This window comes from Tenebrio molitor, chromosome 2 (assembly GCF_963966145.1).
Source record: "Tenebrio molitor chromosome 2, icTenMoli1.1, whole genome shotgun sequence".
Taxonomy (NCBI): Eukaryota; Metazoa; Arthropoda; class Insecta; order Coleoptera; family Tenebrionidae; genus Tenebrio; species Tenebrio molitor.
This window is the reverse complement of record NC_091047.1, coordinates 792,448-815,742: the sequence shown is the minus strand read 5'-3', so window position 1 is coordinate 815,742 and position 23,295 is coordinate 792,448. Positions and strand designations below refer to the sequence as shown.

Here is a 23,295-nt window from a genome sequence, read left to right as displayed (position 1 = left end):
GTAAGTTGTTTTCTTCAAATTGTACAGGTCTTCTTTTCCCATCATTATGCAAATGAAAACACATCATTTTTCGTATACTTTATTTAATTATCTTAAGGAAAAGTAAAATGTCATTTTTGAGTGTTAACGTTACGCGCCATTCTCAAACCGTCAGATGCCGCTACAAAAGTTAACACAGCATAGGTAGATAAAATAAAGACTTATTTTTGTTTTTATTTTATCTAAGCAAAAGAAAATAAGTGAGAAGAGCCGACGTTACCGTCTGGGGTTGCCGTCGCTGTTATCTCGGGGCTTCACCATGACGTAATACCCGGAAGAGTGTGGTTCGCAACCAATTTGGGGAGCTAGGCTGGGTGAATAGGGCGGGAGTTTAGAAGTAAGAGATCGGGGGGCGACAACTATCTAGAATAACGTCCCGTTCGGGGGAGGTGCTGCCTGTTATCGGGGAAGACGAGGGCTGCGAGAGAGAGAGCGTAGTATTCAGTTAGGGCCTTAATTATTGTAAATTTGAATTTTGTTTATTCATTCTTCTGTCATGTTGTATAAAATTTAACGATTAGAAAAGATTATGGTGTGCCATCGTTTGTGAATGAGTTTTGGAGGTTTTACTCATCTCATTTACAGTGGTTGTTAAGTCTGTCGATGCGGTGTTGTTCATTTATTTGTTGTGTTTTGTTCAATCTCATGGCTAGTGTTCATAAATTGTGTTGTTATGTATTTGTTTGTCTGTTTTACATCAAACACCGCTGCAAATGAAAACGAGAACGTATTTATTCGTATATATGCAAATTAAATACAGGCGTCCTTCCACCAATTTATGTACTTATTTTTATTTCGAAGTTTGTCCACCCTGCAGGTCCGCCATTTGCATCTCGAGCTAGTCTTCCGCCATTTTGTATAAAACATTAAAACACACAACGTAGGGGTTTCCTAGGGTTTTTACCGTTTCTATGACGATCACGACTTGGCCAATTGTTCAGTTTCGCGGGTTTTATTTGATTTTTCAATTTTTGAATTTGCGCGGAACTGGCGATACAGTAACTATATTTTTATCATGCCCACAACCTGCTGTATTATAACCGGCCTGTTCAGAATTGTAGTTTTAGTGATCCCCGCAGAGCGCCAGTGTACGGGCGTTTTTTGGGGATATTATTCATCTTAAGTTTTTGTCACCGAGAATTTTTCTTGTTCAAATGACATTTTGAATTTGAAGTCAAGAACCTCTTTGTTTTTTTCCTAATTGTTCGTTGTTTTTGTGTTTAGTGTTGTTATTGTTCTTTGTTATATATTGCGCATTGATTATTATTTAAGCGTGAAGCGCCTGTGTTGTGGCGCCTTCATCGACGGAAATTGGCTCTTTCTCGGATACATTTTCATAATCATTTTTAATTAAATGAACAGGCCGGTTATTATAATACATCAGGTCCCAGGTTGTGATTTTTACATAACTATTAGATAAAACATTAATTTAATTAGAACCGCTTCTTTTTAAAATAGTCCGCAACCAACTTTACAAGCATCGCCAAAACTCAAATCGGCATCAAATATTTTAATTTAAACTTAGACAAAAACAGCACCAGAACGATTATTTTTGTGATGGTCATATCCACAGATTAAAGCTCCCCATTGGCGCATACATGTATAGTACAAATATTTTTAATTTATGCACCGTTATCTACTTGAGCAGAAACGTGTTACAAATCATTGCTAAAAGTATCATTGATAACCCACGAGGGTCAAAAAAAATTTTTACGCGTCAGTCCGCATCGTTGTAAGATTCCAAGATGAAGTTATTGTCAGTACCAGTTACGATTATTTTCCTTTTACACCACTGCGGTGTAGGTTCGCTCGAAAGTAAGTTCATTTGGCAAAATCAACCACAATCTGAGAACAAACACAAATTCAGATTATTACTGGAGAGAATACGTGGGACGAGTCCCTGAAGATGCGATCGTTGCTGGTGAAACCGCCGCTCATACGAACGTTTACATCGGACAGGGTTGCGTGCAAAATGGAGGTTTGATAGTAGGCGCGATTTTTCCAGGAGTGAAAGAAGTGCACGTGCCCTACGGTGGTGATAAAAAGTTGGACAAATACGTTAAGGTAAGTGAGGAATAAGTGTAACTCAAAAAATGTATCTTCCTATGCTAGATACTGTGTGGTCCACAAGACAATTTTTATTGGATGTCGGCAAATTATAGCAATCTTCATCTGGAAGTTATCGGTAAGCATGCGGTCATAGGAGGTCACGAACACGCTCACGGATACATGAACATTGGAAGGATCAGTTATGGGGGAGACATTAAAGTAGGAAAAGTTACTTCGTATTGGCCTGGAAAAGCATATTTCTATTTTGTCGACAATGGTAGTGAAAAACGCGTCGATTCTTATCAGATTTTGATGTATAACGATAGTGTCGCCGTTTTTAAGTAAAAAAGTTATAGATTGCTTAATAATTCTAGGGGACCTCGTTAGAGGCTCTTGGATATATATTTTGTAATTACATCAGTGTAGGTATATCAGCAAATATTCCTACCCATAAAGCTTATTTAAAGAATTTCTTGTAAATAATTTTCGAAAAACTACAAATGACGTATTTGCCTGAAACCGGTTCCCTTGATGTGGTAAGTCATTATGGAAAGACAAGTCGCGATTTTTCATAACTAAAAAAAACATTAATTTAATTAGAACTGATTCTTTTTAAAATAGTCCGCAACCAACTTTACAAGCATCGACAAAAGCTCAAATCGACATCAAATATTTTAATTTAAACTTAGACAAAAACAGCACCAGCACGATTATTTTTGTGATGGGCATATCCACAGATTAAAGCTCCTGATTGGCGCATATTATGTAGATTACGAATGTTTTAAATTTATGCACCTTTATCTACTTGAGCAAAAACTTGTCACAAACCATCAAGGATTGACCCAGCAATCATCGCTAAAAATATCATTGATAACCCACGAGGGTCAAAAAATTCTTTTACGCGTCAGTCCACATCGTTGTACGATTCCAAGATGAAGTTGTTGTCAGCACCAGTTACGATTATTTTCCTTTTACACCACTGCGGTGTAAGTTCGCACGAAGGTAAGTGTATTTGGCAAAATCAACCACAATCTGAGAACAAACACAAATTCAGATTATTACTGGAGAGAATACGTGGGACGAGTCCCTGAAGATGCGATCGTTGCTGGTAAAACCGCCGCTCATACGAACGTTTACATCGGACAGGGTTACCTGAAAAATGCAGGTTTGATAGTGGGGTCGATTTATCCAGGAGTAAAAGAAGTGCACGTGCCCTACGCCGGTGATAAAAAGTTGGACAAATACGTTAAAGTAAGTGAGGAGGAAGGTCTAACTCAAAAAATGTATCTTCCTGTGCTAGATACTGTGCGGTCCACAAGAAAATTTTTATTGGATGTTGGCAAATTATACCAATCTTCATCTGGAAGTTATCGATAAGCATGCGGTCATAGGAGGTCACCAAGACGCTGACGGATATATGAACATCGGAAGGATCAGCCATGGGGGAGACATTATAGTAGGAAAAATTAGTTCGTTTTGGCCTGGAAAAGCACATTTCTATTTTGTCGACAATGGTAGTGAAAAATACGTCGATTCTTATCAGGTTTTGATGTATAACGGTGATGATGTCGCCATCGACCCAAGAATTAAAAAATGATTTTAAAGTAAAAAATGAAAGATTGCTTAATCAATCTGAGGGGACCTCGTTAGATGCTCTTGGATATATATTTTGTTATTAAATCAGTGTATATCAGCAAATACTACTTATAAAGCTTATTTAAAGAGTTTCTTGTAAATAATTTTCGAAAAACTACAAATGACGGACCTGCCTGAAACCGGTGTTCTAATCATCGCGGCTCCCTTGACATGGTAGGTCTTTTTTCCATCATTATTCAAATGAAAACACATCATTTTTCGTACACTTTATTTAATTAACACGCGCCATTCTCAAACCGTCAGATGGCGCTGTAAACGTCAACACAGATAAATATGAAATGATGATGTTTTTATCAAGAACCTTACAACGCAGCTACTACTATACATACAGTGAGTTTTTTTAAAGACTGGCCATAGGGTTTTACATGCTAATTTTTCAACCCCCTGTTAACTTTTGTTCCGATGAAAATATTCAAAAATCCATGTATTCAAACCATTTTTGGAACAAAGTTGGAAGATTTTTTAAACTATCGGATAGATTACAATTCAATATCCCAAACTGTCGAAAAAGTTGTGAAAAAAATATTTTTAGCGCGCCGAAAACGTCCAGAAGTGGAGATCGTCAGGTGCTGGTTGAGCCGACAAGAATACATTACATTGTGTGCTAGAAAAAATGGAGGATAGTACCGGAATCGTTGATATGTTTTCCCTAGCAACGAAATACGTTTATATGGAATGGCCGTATTGTTTTTTGGAGATATTATTCATCTTAAGTTTTTGTCACCAAGAATTTTTCTAATTCAAATGACATTTTAAATTTGAAGTTAAAAAAAACTGTTTTTTTTTGCTGCTTTGAAATTAAATTTGTGAATCTATTCCTTATTGTTCGTTGTTTTTGGGTTTAGTGTTGTTATTGTGCTTTGTTATATTGCGCATTGATTATTATTATTTAAACGTGAAGCGCCCATTTTGTGGCATCCTCATCGGCGAAAATTGGGTCTTTCTCTCGGAAACATTTTCATAATGCATTTTTAATTAAATGAAAACGTCGGTTATAATACTATCGCGGCCAAAATACTTTGGTCGTCAATGTGACATAAATGATATTCAATTGTAAAGCAAGCTTTAGGATGTTTAACCTTATTTTTTACTGTTGTCAAAATTATTTTAATCCATCAGTGTCATACGGGTGGGGTAAATCCCAGCTGCGGAGGCAGGGTTCAAAAGCAAAAGATCAACATAGTCGCGGTTTAGACAACCAAGTAAGACGATTCTATATTTATCAAAAACTGAAGGTGCTATATTTTTGACAACAATAATTTGAAATTGTCATGTATATTGACATTAATACTTCATTTACATTTGAAGTGTCAAAAAGTGACGACCAAAGTATTTTGGCCGCGATAGTACAAGTCGCGATTTTTACATAACTATATAGATAATAGTAAAGAGTGTTTTTTTAAATTTGGCGTCGAAGTAGGCGTTGGAGAATCGATTGGGATCGCACCACTCGTGTAAAGCGTAAGATTTAAACAGCTGATCCGTGATCCGTAACCTGTATAGTGCGTTCACAATCGACAGTTCAACGCCTACTTCGACGCCAAATTTTAAAAAACACCCGTTATATTATGTTATGAGGAGTAAAAATGAAGTTTTATGTGCTGCGGCTGGTAGATTGGCTGTCGAACGCAGTGAGGCAATAAAACCATAAAACGAACACCATTAGAACGCAATTTTAGTGATTTAAATTATTAATAAGTATTGTGTACTAATTATTCATGATAAATCGTAATACCTAATACAATTTGTCACAATAAATAGGTAGATATTAATAAATGATTTCGATGAACTCTTTGATTTTTGTAGTTCATGTGATTTGACACATAAAATTGTCAATTTTGCTATTTTATGTGTTCAATCACATAAAATGACACTTTTACCTTCTCATTTGAGACACAATTTGTCACTTTTATGACGTTTGGAGATAAAAACATTAATTTAATTAGAACTGATTCTTTATAAAATAGTCCGCAACCAGCTTTACAAGCATCGACAAAAACTCAAATCGGCATCAAATATTTTAATTTAAACTTAGACAAAAACAGCACCAGCACGATTATTTTTGTGATGGTCATATCCACAGATTAAAGCTCCTGATTGGTGCATATTAGGTAGATTACGAATGTTTTAAATTTATGCACCTTTATCTACTTGAGCAAAAACTTGTTACAAACCATCAAGGATTTCCCCAACAATCATCGCTAAAAGTATCATTGGTAACCCACGAGGGTCAAAAAATTCTTTTACGCGTCAGTCCGCATCGTTTTACAATTCCAAGATGAAGTTGTTGTCAGCACCAGTTGCGATTATTTTCGTTTTACACCACTGCGGTGTAAGTTCGCACGAAGGTAAGTTTATTTGGCAAAATCAACCACAATCTGAGAACAAACACAAATTCAGATTACTACTGGAGAGAATACGTGGGACGAGTCCCTCAAGATGCGATAGTTGCTGGTAAAACCGCTGCCGACAAGAACGTTTACATCGGACAGGGTTACGTGAAAAATGCAGGTTTGATAGTGGGGTCGATTTATCCAGGAGTAAAAGAAGTGCACGTGCCTTACGACGGTGATAAAAAGTTGGACAAATACATTAAAGTAAGTGAGGAAGAAGGTGTAACTCAAAAAATGTATCCTTCTTGTGCTAGATACTGTGCGGTCCACAAGACAATTTTTATTGGATGTCGGCAAATTATAGCAATCTTCATCTGGAAGTTATCGATAAGCATGCGGTGATAGGAGGTCACGAAGACGCTAACGGATATATGAACATCGGAAGGATCAGCCATGGGGGAGACATTATAGTAGGAAAAATTAGTTCGTTTTGGCCTGGAAAAGCACATTTCTATTTTATCGACAATGGTAGTGAAAAACACGTCGATTCTTATCAGGTTTTGATGTATAACGGTGATAATTTCGCCATCGACCCAAGAATTAAAAAATGATTTTTAAAGTAAAAAGTGAAAGATTGCTTAATCAATCTGAGGGGACCTGGTTAGATGCTCTTGGATTTATATTTTGTTATTAAATCGGTGTATATCAGCAAATACTACTCATAAAGCTTATTTAGAGTTTCTTGTAAATAATTTTCGAAAAACTAAATGAGGGACCTGCCTGCAACCGGTGTTCCAATCAGCGCGGCTCCCTTGACGTCGTAGGTCTTTTTTTCATCATTATTCAAATGAAAACACATCACTTTTCGTACACTTTATTTATTATTATTACGCGCCATTCTCAAACCGTCAGATGGCGCTGTAAACGTCAACACAGATAAATATGAAATGATGTTTTTATCAAGAACCTTACAACGCAGCTATCTACTATACATATGTTACGTTACGTTAGTTGATTAATGAAATAACAATTCCCAATTGTTTGAAATCCCAACTTTTCAAACATACAAATCGACGCTTTGTTCTGGGCGTAAATGGTCGCAAAAGGACGCTGTCCCTCTTCCACTATCTCTTTAGCTAAAGCTTTAGTAACCAACAACCCATATCCCTTCTTTTTTTCGTTTTCTCGAGTCTGAACCATCCCGATGTGTCCCAAGCAGTGCTTTACGGCCCACGCCACCATCTCGTCTTCATTTTTCAAAAACACTCCATAACCGCCATTACTCTCGATCAACGAAGCTATATAATCCTGGGATCCCGGATATTTGTAGGGCCACACCGAATCAATCTGCGCAGCTGATTCCACATCCAACTCCCTCAAGTAAACTCCCGTGGGATGTTCATTCGAAAATTCGCTCTTTCCCGCAGCTAACGCGTACATCAAATACGGAGCTTCAGTTCTGTCGACGTTCAACTCTTTCTCCTCGAAGATCGTCATGACGGTGGAAACGTGTTTCTCGTGAATGCAGAAAAACGTCGCCTGCGGGTTTTTGTAGTCGATGAAATTTGTCCGACTCAAGCCTTCTCGCAGATTTGTACATTTTTCGTCCAGAGTGAATACGAATATGTTGTAGCAGTAATTCTAAAAAGTGAGTTGTGCGTTACTTCCTACTGAGCATGTCTTACTTACGGTGAATAGAACCACGATGGTGCCATCTCTCTCCCAACTATCGTTGGGTGACGTGAAACTGATACAATCACGATATTTCGCCGATCGTTTCCAGCGAATCCCCATGTGAATCAGGCTTAAAACGTGGGGGGCCCATCCGACATGTTTCTTGTATAATTCGGCCAACGCGGGCAAGGTTTCATCTGCGATTTCGCGTAAAATATCGTTCGCGAGTGGAGCCATTTATTTTGTGTTTACCCCACCACGCGACGATAACCCCTCTACCTTCAAAACAGTAGAACTGAGGACAAGTTTCTTGGATTTTGACGTGACAAGAACGGAAACAAAAGCAAATTATTGCCGCTTAAATTACAATAACTTTATTGATAAAAATAACACTAAGAGATGACATGTTAAAACGTTAGCGTAGGAAGCAGCCTGGTAATTAAAAACAAAAACAATATGCTTGTTAGTACTGAAGGATAAACTGGGAACCATCCCGAAGAAAGTTCAATAAGATTACAGCCTTGTTTAATCGAAAGGACCACTTTGTGGCCCCAAGTAAACATTCAGGACGTGTCGCGGACACCAGAGCCCGTCCCTAATGTTAAAAAACTAACATAATGAACAAATTTACAAATATCATTTAGTTTGAGCACTTATTTCCCATTGTGAGTTGGAGGCGTTGTGATTGGTCGTTTAAATAGCAGGATGTGTGGTTCTGCAAAGTTCAAAATCATATTTCTTGCAATAAGGGCCGATCGTCCGGCACTCACCTGGAGAATGCGTCATATAATGCACCCAACCTTTACTCTGTTGTACTCCGATACCTCGCCATTCCTCTTCCGACATCAGATGAGTTTTCGGCACCAACTTTACCATTTCTTTGGGTAAAACGACGTGTCTGACGAAAACAAAACGAATTAATTTGCGTCTCACCCTTGGTGCCGGAAAATCCCGGAAAAATCTGCTCACCGGTATTCGTACTCGTCGTCGTAGTACTTATCGGAGTAGTAAATGTTTCTCTGCATTTCCTCGATTTTCATGCGATTCATGGAACCTGCTGTGCTTTTTAAACCGGTAGAAATAAATGAAAATTCGATTTTTTTTCGTTTTTTCACCACAAAAACTTTCACTTCTTTCAAACCGACAAAAGTTTTGATTGTGTTGCCAACCGTGCAAACCACTAAACACCAACTTGATTCGCAATCCCAAGGTCGCACCCATCTGGCTTACGATTAATTTATAATAGTTGAATTACGCTTCGACAAACCTTTCACGGTCTTCAAATCGATCACGGAAAAAGAATCGTTCCTTAATATATTTACGAGAAATAGAAAGTTACGAGACGTAATACCAACTTGACAAAGTTCAACGTTATGTTGACGTTTCACTAACCTATAAACCAAAACAAGAGTTTTGTCCAGATAAAATGCCAAGAAGTGACCATTCTCGACGACACAGGTGAGTTTTAGTTATAATTTTATTTGAGCGTTGCTAAGAAATGTATGTAATGATAGGTCTTCTGGCCGTCCTCACGATCGTTCGTCGGACACGGGCGATAGCGAAGATGAGAGACAAAAATCGAGGAAACAAGGAAACTTGGATAAATTTAAGAAAAGAGATCGTAGCTCTAGCGAGAGATCGTCGAAAAAGAAAGAGAAAAAGCACAGATCTCGTGACTCAGATTCAGATTCGAGCAGCAGCTCGTCTGATGATTCATTAATCCTCCTTCAGAAGCTCAAAGAAGAAAGACTGAAGGCTCTTGATGAAAGAAAGCGTGAAAAAGAATTGAAAAAAGCGACGGAAACGCCAGAAGAGAAGAGATTGAGGCGCTTGTCAAAAAAACAGGCTAAAGAGAGAAAGCGCAAAGAGCGCATGGGGTGGGATAATGAATACCTTCATTATACAAACACTGATAATCCCTTCGGCGACGGCAATTTGCTGTCAACTTTTGTCTGGACGAAAAAATTGGCCAAGGAAGGACTTGGCAACGTGAGCCAGGAAGAACTAGAAGCGCGAAATCGCCACAAACAGGAAGAAAATAAACGCGAATTGGAGAAAGTGAAGAAGAGAAGAATAGAACGAGAGGTGGAGAGGCAAAAGAGAGAAGAGGAGATGCAACTGTTGCAGCGTAGCAAAGAAGCGGCGCAATTTGAAGAGTGGGAACGTCAAGAGGATCAGTTCCACTTGGAACAAGCGAGGCTGAGATCGCACATTCGCATTCAGGACGGCCGAGCCAAACCCATCGACTTGTTGGCGAAATACATAAGCGCGGAAGAAGAGGTCGACGCGGTGGAAATGCACGAGCCGTACACGTACCTGAACGGTCTGCACATCAAAGACTTGGAAGATCTAGTTGAGGACATAAAAGTCTATGAAGAACTGGAACGGGGGAAGAACCTAGATTACTGGAACGACATCACGGTCATCGTAGAGGACGAGCTACAAAAACTGCGAAAACTAGAAAAACAAAATGAATTCGATATGGGAGTGAACAGGCGGGAAGGCATCAACCAGGCTGTCGCCGCTGACGTGACGTCGGTGTTCAAAGGGAAGACGTCGGCACAACTGGCGGCGCTGCAGAAGCAGATCGAGAGCAAAATCAACGGCAAAGCGGACGGAATCGACATAGGCTATTGGGAATCGTTGCTGTCACAGCTGAAGGGTTGGAAGTCTTTTTTTTATCAGTTTTGTTTTGTAAACCTTGAACTGTTACAGCTCACATGGCGAGGGCGCGGTTGAGGGACCGACATCAGGACAGTCTCAGGAGGAAATTGCAAGTCCTCAAAGCTGAACAAGCCGTTACTGTGCCGGCAGCAGAAGAAAATACCACTCCTGTGGCGGAGACGCATGCGCAAATGGAGCCAGAGCCCAAACCCGGCACCTCGAATGAAGAAGAACAAATCAGCGACAACGAGAAGTATGGGATGCGCATATTTTTGTTTTTCATTGCTCACAAAATCCTAACCTCAGTTTTGAATTTGTTATCTCACTTAAAAAAAAAATACGATTTTTATTTAATCGATACAGGATATTATAAGTTTCTCGATAGATATGATGATTTCAAATTTTACATTTAAATTTTAGCGAACGCAGAACAGATTATTGTATTTTTAATTGTTTCCGATGATGAGAGGTAAGTGAGGTTATGTCATATTTTTTTAAATTCATGTAAGTGGAAATCGGTATATCTTACACAAAAAAGCTGTTGCGCAAGTCTATTGAAATGTTATTATTTCAATTGATTGACTCATAATTCATAAATTATGATTATGAGATTTTGCACACTCGTAAAATAAAATGCTTTCAGAACTGCCGAGGAAAACGCGAACGACATCTTAAACGAGTACTTCGACGCTTACGAAGCGGGCGGCTACAGCCCCAAGTTCTTACCCCCCGAGGCCATCGAACCCGGCACCATAGTCGTAACCGAAGAAGACGACTCAAAACGTCTTGAATTTGCGCGAATGCAAGTCTGCGGCAGCGGCAAGAAGGTCGAAAACGTGATAACGAAAGAAGAACTCCTTCTGCAACGCGAAGCCCGAAAAGGAATGGGCGACGACGAGGCGCAGTTTTCCGTAGAAGCGGCCCTCGACAACCAGGTCTACCTCTGGTCGGACAAATACCGACCGAGAAAACCGAGATATTTCAACAGAGTCCACACAGGTTTCGAGTGGAACAAATACAATCAAACCCATTACGACATGGACAATCCTCCGCCGAAGATCGTGCAAGGGTACAAATTTAACATTTTCTACCCAGACCTGATCGACAAAAACAGCACACCCGAGTATTTCTTGGTAAGTTGGTGGAAGGGTTGAAAGGTCAGATGTTTGACGGTTTTGTTTACAGACGCCCTGTCCGGAAAATCGGGAGTTTGCGATTTTGAGGTTCCACGCTGGGCCACCCTACGAAGACATTGCGTTCAAAATTGTCAACAGGGAATGGGAGTACTCGTACAAGAGGGGGTTCAGGTGTCAGTTCCACAACAACATTTTTCAGTTGTGGTTCCACTTCAAGAGGTACCGGTACAGAAGATAATTCAGCTTTCCAATTTTACATCGTGTAAATACAGTTATATTTAAGATTATATAAAGAATCCAATTTTACGAGGTTTTTATTTATTTGACTTAACCCAGCGTTGTGCAAGACAAGAACGAATTATTTACAAGATCAGTTACTTTTTGAAAAAAAAATCAATTGGCTCAAGAACGTCACTGGGGCAACGTTCTTTCGAAGGAAAGTTCTTTCCGTGGTCAAATCCTTAAAAGTGTATCCGTAGGTGGTGAATTACCCTTGAGCCTCCTAATATAGGTTTGTTGTTAGTCATGTTCGCAGTCGTCTGGTCGATTTTGCGCGTAGGTAGGCATAAAGAAGTAACCGCTACCTAACAAGTTGCATACCAGTATTACCGGAGCGACGTCGTTGTTTGTATCGAGCGCGCTTATTATTTTTTCTAGTCCTCGCGCGCCCGTTTATTTACTTTATTTATTTACAAGTGTACGATACAGTGAACCAATGTGAAAGTGCAACTTATGACGCTAAAGACTGAGAACAAGACGACCAAACGAAAATCGCGCCCTTTCCTGGTACTGCCTCTTCTAGAGAACCTCGCGTTGAAGAAACTGTCCAAAATGCCCAAAAACACAAGCTTGAAGTTGTTCACGAAGACGTGGCCCCCGAAGAGGGACGGCAAGAAGGAAGAGAGACCCTTGACGGCGACGTTAGACAAGCCCACCGTCCTCAACATCAGCCTCATCGGAATAATCGACATGAGCACCATGAGAAAAGAGTTCTTGAACATATCGAACCTGTGCCGGTTCCCTCTCTCGTTGGCCATCGCCAAGAGAAAGAAGACGGCGGTGATCAACCGCCCCCTCAGCCTTCCATCTCCGGAGAAGCACAAAACTCGCAAGAGCAAGCGACCCGAAACGAGCGAGGACAGCTACGAAGAGGAAGAGAGCAGCGTCAGCGTGAAAAGCGCCAAGACGAAGAACGGGACAGCCAAAGCGAAGAAGGTCGACCTTCTGGCGAAGAAGAAGAGTTTGAGCGACGCCAACAACAACAACAAGACGTTCAAAATTCCACGCAAGCGTGTTGGCAATGTTGTTAAGTTGGTGGATGTGAGCAACAAGAGCGATCTGGGCAAATCGACCAAACTGCCGGAGCCTTGCAGGACTTGTGGCAGACCTGACCAACCCGAACGTTTCCACAGCCATCCTGTGACGCCACTCAAAGTCACCAAAAAGGCCGAGGAACCCCCCAAAAGTGAGTCCAATTATTGCAACCGGCGCATCAGCGCTAAATTTAGCACGATTACTCACCTCGTCGCGTCGATTGCTTTGCAGTGAAGAGCACCGTCCAGAAACCGGTGGCGATGAAGTACAAGTCGAAGCAACAGAACTCCGACAAGAATCTGCCACCCCCGCCTCAGCGCAAACCCTCCCTGCCGGCTCAGAAAATCGTGCACAGCCCCCCTAACGTGGGCACCGCCGCCGAACAATCCACCCCCAGGGTGAAGTCGGCGAAGCGAACCCTCACTTGCTACATCTGCGGCAGGGAGTTCGGCACCGCCTCGCTCCACCTGCACGAGCCCAAGTGCCTCCAGGTACCCCCATTTCAACATACCACTTAAATTATTCCCAAACGGAACACCTTCGTGCGGCGCGAGAAATATTTTCGTGCCGATAATCGCACCCCAATTTTGTGCTCGCATGTTCCCGCAGGAATCGAACGGTCTGACAGTTCTTACGTCGCATAAATATTAAATGATGTCCAAGTTCAAGACTGGATGCCATTGATAAAATGCTAATTGATGTAAATGTATGAGGAATCGATCATGGAAAATTATAAGCGTCGGGGGTTGAATCCCAAAGGCGACAACCTTGAACTTTCGATGGGGGTTTTTTGGTGGAAAAATACATTGAAGACGGTTTAAATTACAGTGTGAAGAGCTCAAAATATCTCGTTCTGGTTAATTCATGACAATCGATGACGATGATGAAATTATTAGAGGTGCGTCACGCAATTGAACTGAAATTTCGCTCGGTAAATACGTTACAATTGAGGTAATTCGATAATCGTCCAATTCTACAACTGTTAGAATAAAATTGTATCACAAATCGATTGGAATTTTTTTAATAGCGTGACATTTGTGGTGGTTTTTATGGGAAATATCGATCGGCTCGTATGTTTTCATAGGAGGAATTGATTGGGTACACAATGAACATGACACACAAAAGAACTAATTTGTTTTTCATTTTCACTAAATTACCCCAAAACTATCCGAATTCTTTGTAAGTAATTAGGGCAACAGTGACTGATGACTGTAGACATGTTTGTAGAGTTTTCGTAAAAAAATTCTTCAGCTGATTGACCAGAGGCGGTCGTCGAGACTACCAAATCGGTGAAATTTTAACATGCACGAGTGTTTTACAATTTAAATCGCCGTGGCATTTCACCCTTGAAAGCACCATATTTCAACTGGTACCCCAATTCTTTTCCCCTGGATAGCAAGACAGTAAACCACCTTGAAACGTACGAAAGCAACAAAGTAGCACAAAACTGCTGCATCGTTAACAGTTGCATGTTGATAAGCCACTACTCTGTCTTATCTTGATTTCGTGAAAGAATTGATTCTTCGACAAACACCGGGAAAATCCCGCAAGAGTTTCGCAAGACACACAAATTAAGTCGCCTTAAATTAATCACACAGCGACAGATCCCAAACGTCCTTCACGCCCAGTAATCCATCAAACCATTTCGCTGGAAAGCGATCATAAAAACTGACCTACAATGCGGAATATATTAACCCATATGCGGTCGAGCCGCACCGCCAAGTCGGCTAATCAAAACCTCGTAACTCCCGACGCAACCCCCATAATTTGCTAACGACACGGCGACCTTTAACGACCTACTTGGCGGTCTTTGCAGAGATGGGAACGGGAGAATGCCGGCTTGCCGACGCACTTGCAGAGGAAGCCCCCGGTCAAGCCGGACCATCCTCTCACCCCAGAAGAATGGAACAAGTTCGCCTGGGAGTCCTCTCAGGTGAGTGTCAAGAAAATGTGCACACGACCTGGACAAATCGATCGGTTTTTGAGCGACAATTATCGTGAAAGCTGTACAAGCACTGGGCAACACGCCAATGACGAGTTATGGGTCGACGAGGGTCCAAAACACCCAAATTTAAATCGTTCGAATGATTGATGGTTTTTCGTTGTTATGCAACCAACAATACATTTCGAGCCTCGCGGCCATAAATCTAAACAAAATCGTGAGGTCTATCAGAGTCTTTGAATATTGTATGAAATCAATTCGATTTTCGATTAGAACGATTGCCCTTAACATTGCTTCCTGAACTTCCGGCACATTGATTTCCGGTGTGCGTCAGTTGATTTCTTTATTTAAACAAAACATCGCGTGTCCTGTCACACATCACAAAATGGACGGCCCACGACGCATTAATTGTTAAATATTTTCAATGTTTTCTTTTGATCCAGTTTAAAAGTGAATGTAAAGTCCATTCTATAAACATCTGGACTGTCAAAATCAATTGCTAGGTTGGGTAGGTAAATCACTAGTTATTTTCATTTTGCCCAGTTGTTATCTATGATTTTTTAATTTTTCAAACTATTCATTTGTTCAAATTGACATTGTGAAATAAATTGCAAAATTATTTAAGTATATTTTGTAAAAGGGTTAAAATGGAAAGTTCAAAACGAACTACGGTGGTTCTATTGGCGCGAAAGAGGACGGCCATAAGAAATTATTATAAGGAACAAACAAAATGATAACGGAAAGAAATTCCAAATTTGTGCCAAAGCCGCTCCAGTATTGTTAACTAAGAATTGTGTTCGTTCTTGTGATGCACAAATCAAAATTTTGGAGAGATAAGTGTTAATCAAGTGTTAAATAATTTTCTTCTGAATAAATGAAACAGATTAGTTTATTTTGGATGATTTTGGTTGTTGTTTAATTTGTTATCTGTTTTCAGTTATTGTCGCGTGTTTTTTTTTTTTAACTTTATTAAATAGATCTAATTCATTTAGTTGCTGCATTTCACTTCAAGTGTTCGAAGCAATGAATGATTCAAAACATTTTTAGTTCCATGATTAAAAATGAAAACATAACCTAAATATATTTTGTAACTAGATTTTGATGACGGTACACTCAAGCGAAATTTTTTTATATCCAAGTACAGAAGTACAGTCAAAACAAGCATTTTATTTAAAATGTAATTTTGACAGTCCAGGAGTTTTTTGAACGGGCCCGTCATCTTCGTTCTTTTGTCATGTTTGAATTTTCGCCAGGCCACTTTGACGCCTTGCCCCAAGTGCGGCCGCACCTTCTATCCAGACCGCCTGGTCGTGCACCAGCGCAGCTGCAAGATCGTCCAGGACAACGTAAGTACGCAACAAAACCTGTCACTTTGCTAAGCCGCTGATGAAGACACATTGATCCTTGTTGTTTTTTGAAAACGCGACCTTCTCCGGTCTGCATCCGGTGCAGCCACAATGAAAGCGCACTCCAATTACTTAATCAAATCAAGAGATGGTACCATCTATTGTTCGTTAGATCGCGCGACGCGTTGTACCTTTACAATGTGATCCGTTTCAAATGAGAGAATGGACGGTGGTGCGTCCAGAAAGTTGAGCTTCCGGTCGAAGGTCCGGCTCGTCTTCGGCAACATCACCGTCGAGCCGATCCTCGTGTGTTTCGTGTTGCCGTGCGTGATGGCGAACCTCGCCACGCAGAACCTCAACATGGACAAAGCGTGCCGGGTCAATCTGCGGTTCCCGGAGGAGACGTGCGACGCTCTAGCCTTGCGGGACCCCACCGGGTACAACCAGAGCGACGAGGTCGCTGTCCAGAAGCTGGTGGCGACGATGAATGCCTGGAAGAACGTCATCCAGAGCTTCGTTCCTTGTCTTCTCTTGATGTTCCTCGGCTCGTGGAGCGACAGACACAAACGGCGCAAACCGTGCTTCCTGAGCCCCATCATCGGGGAGATGCTCACATGTGTCGGCCTCCTCATCTGCACCTTCTTCTACTACGAGTTGTCGGTCGAGTACAACGTGTTTTTCGAGGCGGTACCGCCGTCGCTCACCGGAGGGTGGTTCGCCATGTTCATGGCCATCTTCAGTTACATCGGAGGGATCACCAGCGTCGAAACGCGAACTCTTCGCATCGGTGCGGTCAACATCTTCGTCAACATCAGTTTCACGGTGGGGAACGCCCTCAGCGGGATCCTCTTCAGTCAGATCGGTTTCTACGGAATCTTCTCTCTGGCGCTGCTGTTCTACGTGGTGGCCTTCCTCTATGGGGCTCTCGTCGTCAAAGAGATCCCCCACGAGGGACCCAGCGCACCACAAAGAGACTTCCTGCGGGACTTTTTCGACGTCAAACACGTCGCCGAGACTTTCAAAGTCGCCTTCAAGGAAGGGAAACGGAACAGGAAAGCGAGGATTTGCACCATCATGGTACTGTGCATGGTGATCGTGGGGCCCATGCACGGTACGATACCCCATTTAGTGTCGATTTTGGTCTAATGTCGCTATTTTAGGAGAGGTGAGCGTCTTGTACTTATTTGTTCGATACAAATTCGGATGGAACGAGATCGACTACAGCATTTACTCCACTTTCTACGTCATCACCCACATGTTTGGTACGTCGCTGGGAGGTCTCGAAAAAGTACGAGTTTTTGCTTTTAGGTACTCTCTTCTCGCTGATCTTGTTCACGAAAATTTTGAAAATCGACGATGCCGCTCTGGGGATACTCTCGAGTACCAGCAGGATCGTGGCGTCTTTGGTGTACGCTTTCGCACCAACTCCTTTCGTCTTTTATCTGGGGGCAATCATCGAGATTTTGAACGGTACCAGTTTCATAGCTATGCGATCGATAATCTCCAAGCTGGTACCACCGGACGAACTGGGCAAGATCAACTCTTTGTTCGGCTTGTCTGAAGCCATGGTCCCCATAATCTACGGTCCCTTGTACAGCATCGTCTACAAGCTCACCATCAACTTCCTGCCGGGTACCTTCTTCATCGTGGGCGGCGTCCTCACCGTCCCTTCGCTCTTCATCTTCGGGTACTCTCTTCCGCCAGCGCGACCCTACTTAACCTGTCTGTTTCAGTTGGCTGTACAAAGAGCACAAACGCGACCGGGAAGAAGACTCCGCATCATACACTAATTGTAACAAGAGCCAAATATAGTACCCCAATAAATTATTTCCGTTACCGTTCTCGAGTGTTTCCTTGATTCGTATCGCGTGTCAGACGGCGGTTTAGCAACTGCAACTGGAAATCAATAATCGCACTACCGTGCACTTTGGTTTTCAGTCAAAATCATCAGTGGACAAATCGATTGCCGCCCAAGCCCCCGCACCCATGCCGCCCCCCACCGCCGAATGCTACATCTGCGGCAAGATGTTCGGCACGCATTCCATCAAGATTCACGAGAAACAGTGCCTGAAGAAGTGGCAGGCCGAAAACGAGGCCTTGCCGGCCGACATCCGGGCCCCAGTCCCCGTCAGAAAAGCTGACGGTGCGGCGAGCCCCAAGGAGGAGCTGGCTGCGCGCGAGGATGCTGCAAAAGGGCAAAAGACCCCCGACTCGGGCTCGCACAGATCGAGCATCGACAAGGAAGAGCGGCCCTCCTCCGGGAGCTCCGGAAAGAAGTCCCCCATGTTCCCTTGCTACATCTGCGGCCGACTGTTCACCGTCAACTCGATCTACATACACGAACCGCAGTGTCTCAAAATGTGGAAGATCGAGAACGACAAGCTGCCCCCGCACAGGAGGAGGCCGCAGCCCCTCAAACCCGACATCAAATTTACACGTAAGTAGAATTTTATTTGACAGTTTGAGTTTGACAGATAGTGAGGTTAGGTCAGTCTTTTATTTGGGGGTTAAATATCGTAGATTACAGGCTCGGGGACCGTTATGATCCTAGTTTTGAAATAATCAGGAAAGTCGTATATGTACTGCAAGAACGCTCTTCCAAAGTTGACCACTTTTACCACCACGACTCTCACTATTACGAAAGGGTTGTAGTGTTCTCGGGGTCTTTCGCCGTCGTCTAAAGCGAACCGGATCCGGTCCATAAACGTGTCGAGTCCTATACTGGCCACGTTAAGAGTTAAGTATCGAATGTCCTCTCCGACGACGACGACATTTCTAGTTCTACCAATCACGGCAGCTACCAAAGAGTTTATCTTTTCTCTAAGACCACCGATCAAAATTTTGAGTTTTCCTAGAAAATTTGCAGCTTCGTCGGCGATTTGTGCTTCATCGGAAGCATCTTCCTCGTCATCTTTACTAGCCAGAGCTAGGTCTTGACACGACGTAACAAGCCTGTTTACGGTGGTCGGAAAGAAAGTCCTAAAGTTGGGTAGACTGTTGGTTTTGTACAAATCGTCCGGATCAAATGCGACCGCCATGTTTAGATCCAAAAGACCCAACTACCATCTCAAACCCACGTGAAATTTTCTCCAACTCGTATAATTTGTGTTAACGAACCTACGCTACATTTTTTACTCGTGTCAAAACAAACGTCATAAATGGCAGAGTTTAATTCGAATCAAAAAAGTATCAAACGCGCTCGTCAGTCGTCGACTGCGAATCCGACTGTCCGCTCTCCCACAGATTCCTCGCCCTGTCCGCCGCGTTGGCCACCCAAATCTGCACGATCTGCCCCATGTCGGTGATGCTCTGCCGCACGTCCGGCAAGGTGCGAGTCCTGTTGACGATGGTGGTGGTCAAATCTTGAATGGTACCGGTGGCGCTCTCCCGCAGCGACGACGCCCTCTCCCTGATCGCCGGTGTAATCTCCTGAGCGTTCCGCCTGGTGCTGTCCGCCAAAGACTTGGCGGAGGTCGCCAGCGAAGAAGCCGCGTTCTGCACGTTCTCCGTGACCGTGGCGCCCACGTCGCGGAAATTGGGCAGACTTCTGGATCGCTCCAGCACGTTTTCCATTGCGATTTTGCTACTGATCAGAATTTTGAAAGAGTCGCGATCTGGTTATGACATATTGACAGGTGGCGGCTAGATCGCTTCGTTAAATGTTGTGACAACACCGGAGGTAAACAGAGTTGAAAGAAAAAATGGGACCAATATCAGTGTACAAATAGAAATAAACACGACAATGCACCGAGATAAAGATTTACAAATAAAAAAAAAGCGAATCGTTTGAGTTGTCATCAAGAAAAACTGGCACAGCAACATCCAAAACAATACCACGCTGATAACCTATCTATATAACGGTTTACTTCTTTGGTTTTTACATCGGAAAATGTCGTTTTATAAAAATAACAGGGACTGACAGAATTGACGTAAATATGACGTTCGCCTACTTGATTAAATATTCATCAGATTTAGTGAACATAAAACTTTTGTCTCTGTTGTAGATTGTAATTTCTATTTAAAGAAAAAAGAATATGACGTGAATAGTAGTAAGAATTAAGAACAACACTTGACGTAACAGTTAATTACATGATTTCGTTATGTAGTAGGTAGGTATTCTCGAATGCAGAACTTTGCGAGTCTTGAAAAAAGAAGGGTAGCTACGTCGTTGATTGCAGAAATAGACGACACCTGATCGTGAGTTGATTGAACGCGGCCAAAAGCGGGGTCGCAGCCCCGCAAATAGGTTCGTCGACCCCACCTGTTGTGGGAGCGCTCCGATCTCGATCCCACCCTTTCGAAAATAAAAACAAACCGGCCCCGCGTGCACGTGTGTGTCCGTCTTGGGACAGTAATGTTAAGGTAAAAAAATAATCAATAGGGGTTGTCGACCTGGGCCGCGTCGCGGTCAGCACCACCGTCCGCCCTCATCCACCCCCGATTATTTTCAGCAGCGTTTTAAAATATTTAATAACGTGACTGTCTATTAATGAATGGCGCGTGCGATGATTCGGCACGTTCTTATCGGCGCAGAGAAAGGGGTTGCTGACCTTCGCTTCCTGAATCCCACCCTCAAATGTTTGTGTTGCGAATATCCGCACGAATCAATTTGACTAACAGAATTTTGTTTGGTTGTCGTGTTCGCAGAGGAGGGTAAGATAGATTACGAAGCGACCAACGAGGCGAAGTGGCAGAGCCACTTGAGTCAGTTGGTGCCTTGTCGGTTCTGCTCCAGGACCTTCAACCCGGACAGGGTGGACGTGCACGAGAAGAGCTGCAAAGGATGAATGATGAATGTGTTTTCCTGTTGGAGTGTGATGTAATTTTTCCAATAAATTATCTGAAGCGTGACCGTTTGTTATTTAACGGAGTCGAATCGGGGCAGTATCGAGGTCCTGTTTACCGACGTGAATTTAGAGATGTTTGCCGAATCAGATAACGTCCAAATTCGTTGATCCTTTTGTTCTCATCAAATCCTGCAATTAAACGGAATTAGTACGCACGTTTCTGTTTTTCGCAACGTTCCAAGTCAAACAAATTAAGAGATAAATCAGATGAAACACAATGAACCTTCGAGTGTCGTCTGGTTCAGTAAACAGTTGATATTCGAGGCAATTAAATATCTCCGATAAGTCTTCGCCTCCTTCATTCCGCCTTTGGTCGTTTTCACGCCGCACACCGATCCCCGAAGATGTAAATTCCCAATTCTTATCACCTTATCGATTCCAATAGCATCATCCACCAAGTGCATCAATATTTACTGTTACTGTGCTGTGATCGGCGTTATCGGTAAGTGAACTCGCCACTGCGACCCCACGAAGATGGCTCTCGAGAAAACCACGAGCATCGAAGCGGGCCTCCAGAGCATCCTCACAGAGGAGGAGCCCGCCGAGTCCAAAGCCCCTCCGACCTTGTCCCTCTGCCAGAAGGCCAAACTCATCGTGACCAACATCACCGTGGAGCCGATCCTCGTCTGCTACGTCCTCCCCAGCGTGATGGCCAGTTTGGCCACCCAAAACCTCAACCTCGAAAAAGCCTGTCGCGTCAATCTCGGCCTCCAGACCGAAGTGTGCGACGCTCTGACCGCGCGAAACGCTTCCGGCTACAACCAAACCGACGAGATCGTCGTCCAGAAGCTGGTGACCACGATGAACGTGTGGAAGAGCGTGGTGCAGAGTCTGATCCCGTCGATGTTGCTGTTGTTCCTCGGCTCGTGGAGCGACCGCCACCAGAGGCGCAAGCCCTGCATGATACTCCCGATCGTGGGCGAGATCTGCACCTGCGTTGGCTTCCTCTTGTCCACTTATTTCTTCTACCAGTTGCCGATGGAATTCAACGCGTTCTTCGAATCGGTCCCGCCCTCTCTCACGGGAGGATGGTTCGCCATGTTCATGGCGCTTTATAGCTACATCAGCGGCATCTCCAGCGTGGAAACCAGGACTTTCAGGATCGGCGCCGTCAATCTCTTCTCGAATATCAGCGTCACGATCGGGATCGCTCTCAGCGGAGTCCTCTACAAGCAGATCGGCTTCTACGGAGTGTTCTCTCTAGCCTTGACCATGTACTTCACCGGGTTGACCTACGGGATCACTCGAGTCAAAGACAACCCGAAAAAAGATCCCATCGCGGACAAAAAGTCCGAAAAAAAGAATCTACTGAAGGACTTTTTCGACGTCAAACACATCCAAGAGACTTTCAAAGTGGCCTTCAAAGACGGCCCCAGAGACAGGAAGAAGAGGATCTGCGTCATCATGTTCTTGGTGATGGTGATCATCGGACCCTTGCACGGGGAGATGAACGTCCAATACCTCTTCGTCAGGTACAAATTCGGCTGGAACGAGATCGACTACAGCTTGTTCTCGACCTTCCATTTCGTGCTCCACTTCACCGGTACCGTTTTCTCGTTGATGTTCTTCACCAAGTTCCTCAAAGTCGACGACGCCGTCTTGGGCATGATATCCAGCACCAGCAAGATTTGCGCCACAGTCGTTTACGCTTTCGCCCCAAACAGTACGGTCTTTTACATCGGTGAGTTCCAAATTCGACTCGTTTAAAATAATGACCGCGAGCTTGCAGGAGCTATCGTCGAGGCTCTCAACGGCACCTCCTTCATTGCCATGAGGTCTATCATGTCCAAACTGGTACCGGCAGACGAACTGGGAAAAATCAATTCGCTCTTTGGAGTGTCGGAGGCTCTGATGCCCTTGATTTACGGCCCGATGTACAACATCGTCTACAAAATCACAATAAATTTCCTCCCGGGGGGTTTTTATTTGCTAGGTGGAATACTGACGACTCCCGCTGTTGCCATTTTCTTGTGAGTTAAATTCGAAAACCGGGATTCGTCGATTAAACGACTTTGTTGCAGCTGGCTCTATCGACAACACCAGAACGACAAAAAAGAAGAAGAACTAGAGAAAGCACAAAAACTGAAATTGTTGCCCCAATAACGGTGGATTACTGTTTTGTTTTATAAAACAATAAATTTTATTTGTTTTGGTTTGGCCTTTTTTTATTCAACGATGTCCAACTCGAATCTCCCGGTCATAACCTAACTGCTGATTTTTTGATGTTTTTCTCTTCGTGACAGATGGCGCTAGTTGTGGTCAGTTCGGCAAACACCAAAATAAAAAAATCGCAAA

General features: G+C 43.0%; 5 protein-coding genes across 6 annotated transcripts; 3 read left to right on the top strand and 2 right to left on the bottom strand.

The window, feature by feature from the left end:
- Nucleotides 1-6,939: 6,939 nt before the first annotated feature.
- Nucleotides 6,940-8,000, bottom strand: LOC138123715 (uncharacterized). Its single transcript, XM_069038512.1, has 2 exons — nt 7,767-8,000; nt 6,940-7,718 (listed from the first exon to the last, which is right to left on the bottom strand). Exons 1-2 carry the CDS (start codon nt 7,986-7,988, stop codon nt 7,080-7,082), a joined length of 861 nt encoding a protein of 286 aa, XP_068894613.1. The 5' UTR covers nt 7,989-8,000; the 3' UTR covers nt 6,940-7,079.
- A 109-nt stretch (nt 8,001-8,109) lies between these two features.
- Nucleotides 8,110-8,949, bottom strand: Cks30A (Cyclin-dependent kinase subunit 30A). Its single transcript, XM_069038514.1, has 3 exons — nt 8,721-8,949; nt 8,522-8,649; nt 8,110-8,466 (listed from the first exon to the last, which is right to left on the bottom strand). Exons 1-3 carry the CDS (start codon nt 8,798-8,800, stop codon nt 8,405-8,407), a joined length of 270 nt encoding a protein of 89 aa, XP_068894615.1. The 5' UTR covers nt 8,801-8,949; the 3' UTR covers nt 8,110-8,404.
- Nucleotides 8,950-9,035: 86 nt separating this feature from the next.
- Nucleotides 9,036-18,598, top strand: cactin (cactin, spliceosome C complex subunit). The gene is made up of 9 exons (XM_069038515.1): nt 9,036-9,209; nt 9,266-10,413; nt 10,467-10,668; nt 11,059-11,548; nt 12,419-13,016; nt 13,097-13,356; nt 14,682-14,798; nt 16,061-16,153; nt 18,092-18,598. The coding sequence occupies exons 1-9, from the start codon at nt 9,178-9,180 to the stop codon at nt 18,596-18,598; spliced, it is 3,447 nt and encodes a 1,148-aa protein (XP_068894616.1). The 5' UTR covers nt 9,036-9,177.
- Nucleotides 16,160-17,994, top strand: LOC138123713 (probable peptidoglycan muropeptide transporter SLC46). 2 transcript variants are annotated; one of them, XM_069038509.1, is made up of 4 exons: nt 16,160-17,264; nt 17,314-17,415; nt 17,462-17,840; nt 17,887-17,994. In XM_069038509.1, exons 1-4 carry the CDS (start codon nt 16,376-16,378, stop codon nt 17,963-17,965), a joined length of 1,449 nt encoding a protein of 482 aa, XP_068894610.1. In that variant the 5' UTR covers nt 16,160-16,375; the 3' UTR covers nt 17,966-17,994. The 2 variants fall into 2 exon arrangements, with proteins under 2 accessions (XP_068894610.1, XP_068894609.1); XM_069038508.1 differs by having other exon boundaries at nt 17,462-17,994.
- A 2,625-nt stretch (nt 18,599-21,223) lies between the features above and the next one.
- LOC138123712 (probable peptidoglycan muropeptide transporter SLC46) lies at nt 21,224-23,153 on the top strand. Its single transcript, XM_069038507.1, has 3 exons — nt 21,224-22,681; nt 22,730-22,970; nt 23,022-23,153. Exons 1-3 carry the CDS (start codon nt 21,475-21,477, stop codon nt 23,101-23,103), a joined length of 1,530 nt encoding a protein of 509 aa, XP_068894608.1. The 5' UTR covers nt 21,224-21,474; the 3' UTR covers nt 23,104-23,153.
- The last annotated feature ends 142 nt before the right edge of the window (nt 23,154-23,295 follow it).

Bases quoted from the DNA above. Each gene is read 5' to 3' on its own strand.
- LOC138123715 (XM_069038512.1), bottom strand. From the start codon at position 7,988: ATGGCTCCACTCGCGAACGATATTTTACGCGAAATCGCAGATGAAACC. The intron at 7,719-7,766 runs GTAAGTAAGACA...CTCACTTTTTAG, and splicing joins CCATCGTGGTTCTATTCACC to AATTACTGCTACAACATATT.
- Cks30A (XM_069038514.1), bottom strand. From the start codon at position 8,800: ATGAATCGCATGAAAATCGAGGAAATGCAGAGAAACATTTACTACTCC. The intron at 8,650-8,720 runs GTGAGCAGATTT...TGTTTTCGTCAG, and splicing joins GACGACGAGTACGAATACCG to ACACGTCGTTTTACCCAAAG. The intron at 8,467-8,521 runs GTGAGTGCCGGA...TGAACTTTGCAG, and splicing joins TTATATGACGCATTCTCCAG to AACCACACATCCTGCTATTT.
- cactin (XM_069038515.1), top strand. From the start codon at position 9,178: ATGCCAAGAAGTGACCATTCTCGACGACACAG. The intron at 11,549-12,418 runs GTAAGTTGGTGG...TTGTTCACGAAG, and splicing joins GCACACCCGAGTATTTCTTG to ACGTGGCCCCCGAAGAGGGA. The intron at 16,154-18,091 runs GTAAGTACGCAA...TTTGGTTTTCAG, and splicing joins GCAAGATCGTCCAGGACAAC to TCAAAATCATCAGTGGACAA.
- LOC138123713 (XM_069038508.1), top strand. From the start codon at position 16,376: ATGGACGGTGGTGCGTCCAGAAAGTTGAGCTTCCGGTCGAAGGTCCGG. The intron at 17,265-17,313 runs GTACGATACCCC...TCGCTATTTTAG, and splicing joins GATCGTGGGGCCCATGCACG to GAGAGGTGAGCGTCTTGTAC. The intron at 17,416-17,461 runs GTACGTCGCTGG...TTTTGCTTTTAG, and splicing joins CGTCATCACCCACATGTTTG to GTACTCTCTTCTCGCTGATC.
- LOC138123712 (XM_069038507.1), top strand. From the start codon at position 21,475: ATGGCTCTCGAGAAAACCACGAGCATCGAAGCGGGCCTCCAGAGCATC. The intron at 22,682-22,729 runs GTGAGTTCCAAA...GCGAGCTTGCAG, and splicing joins CAGTACGGTCTTTTACATCG to GAGCTATCGTCGAGGCTCTC. The intron at 22,971-23,021 runs GTGAGTTAAATT...ACTTTGTTGCAG, and splicing joins CCCGCTGTTGCCATTTTCTT to CTGGCTCTATCGACAACACC.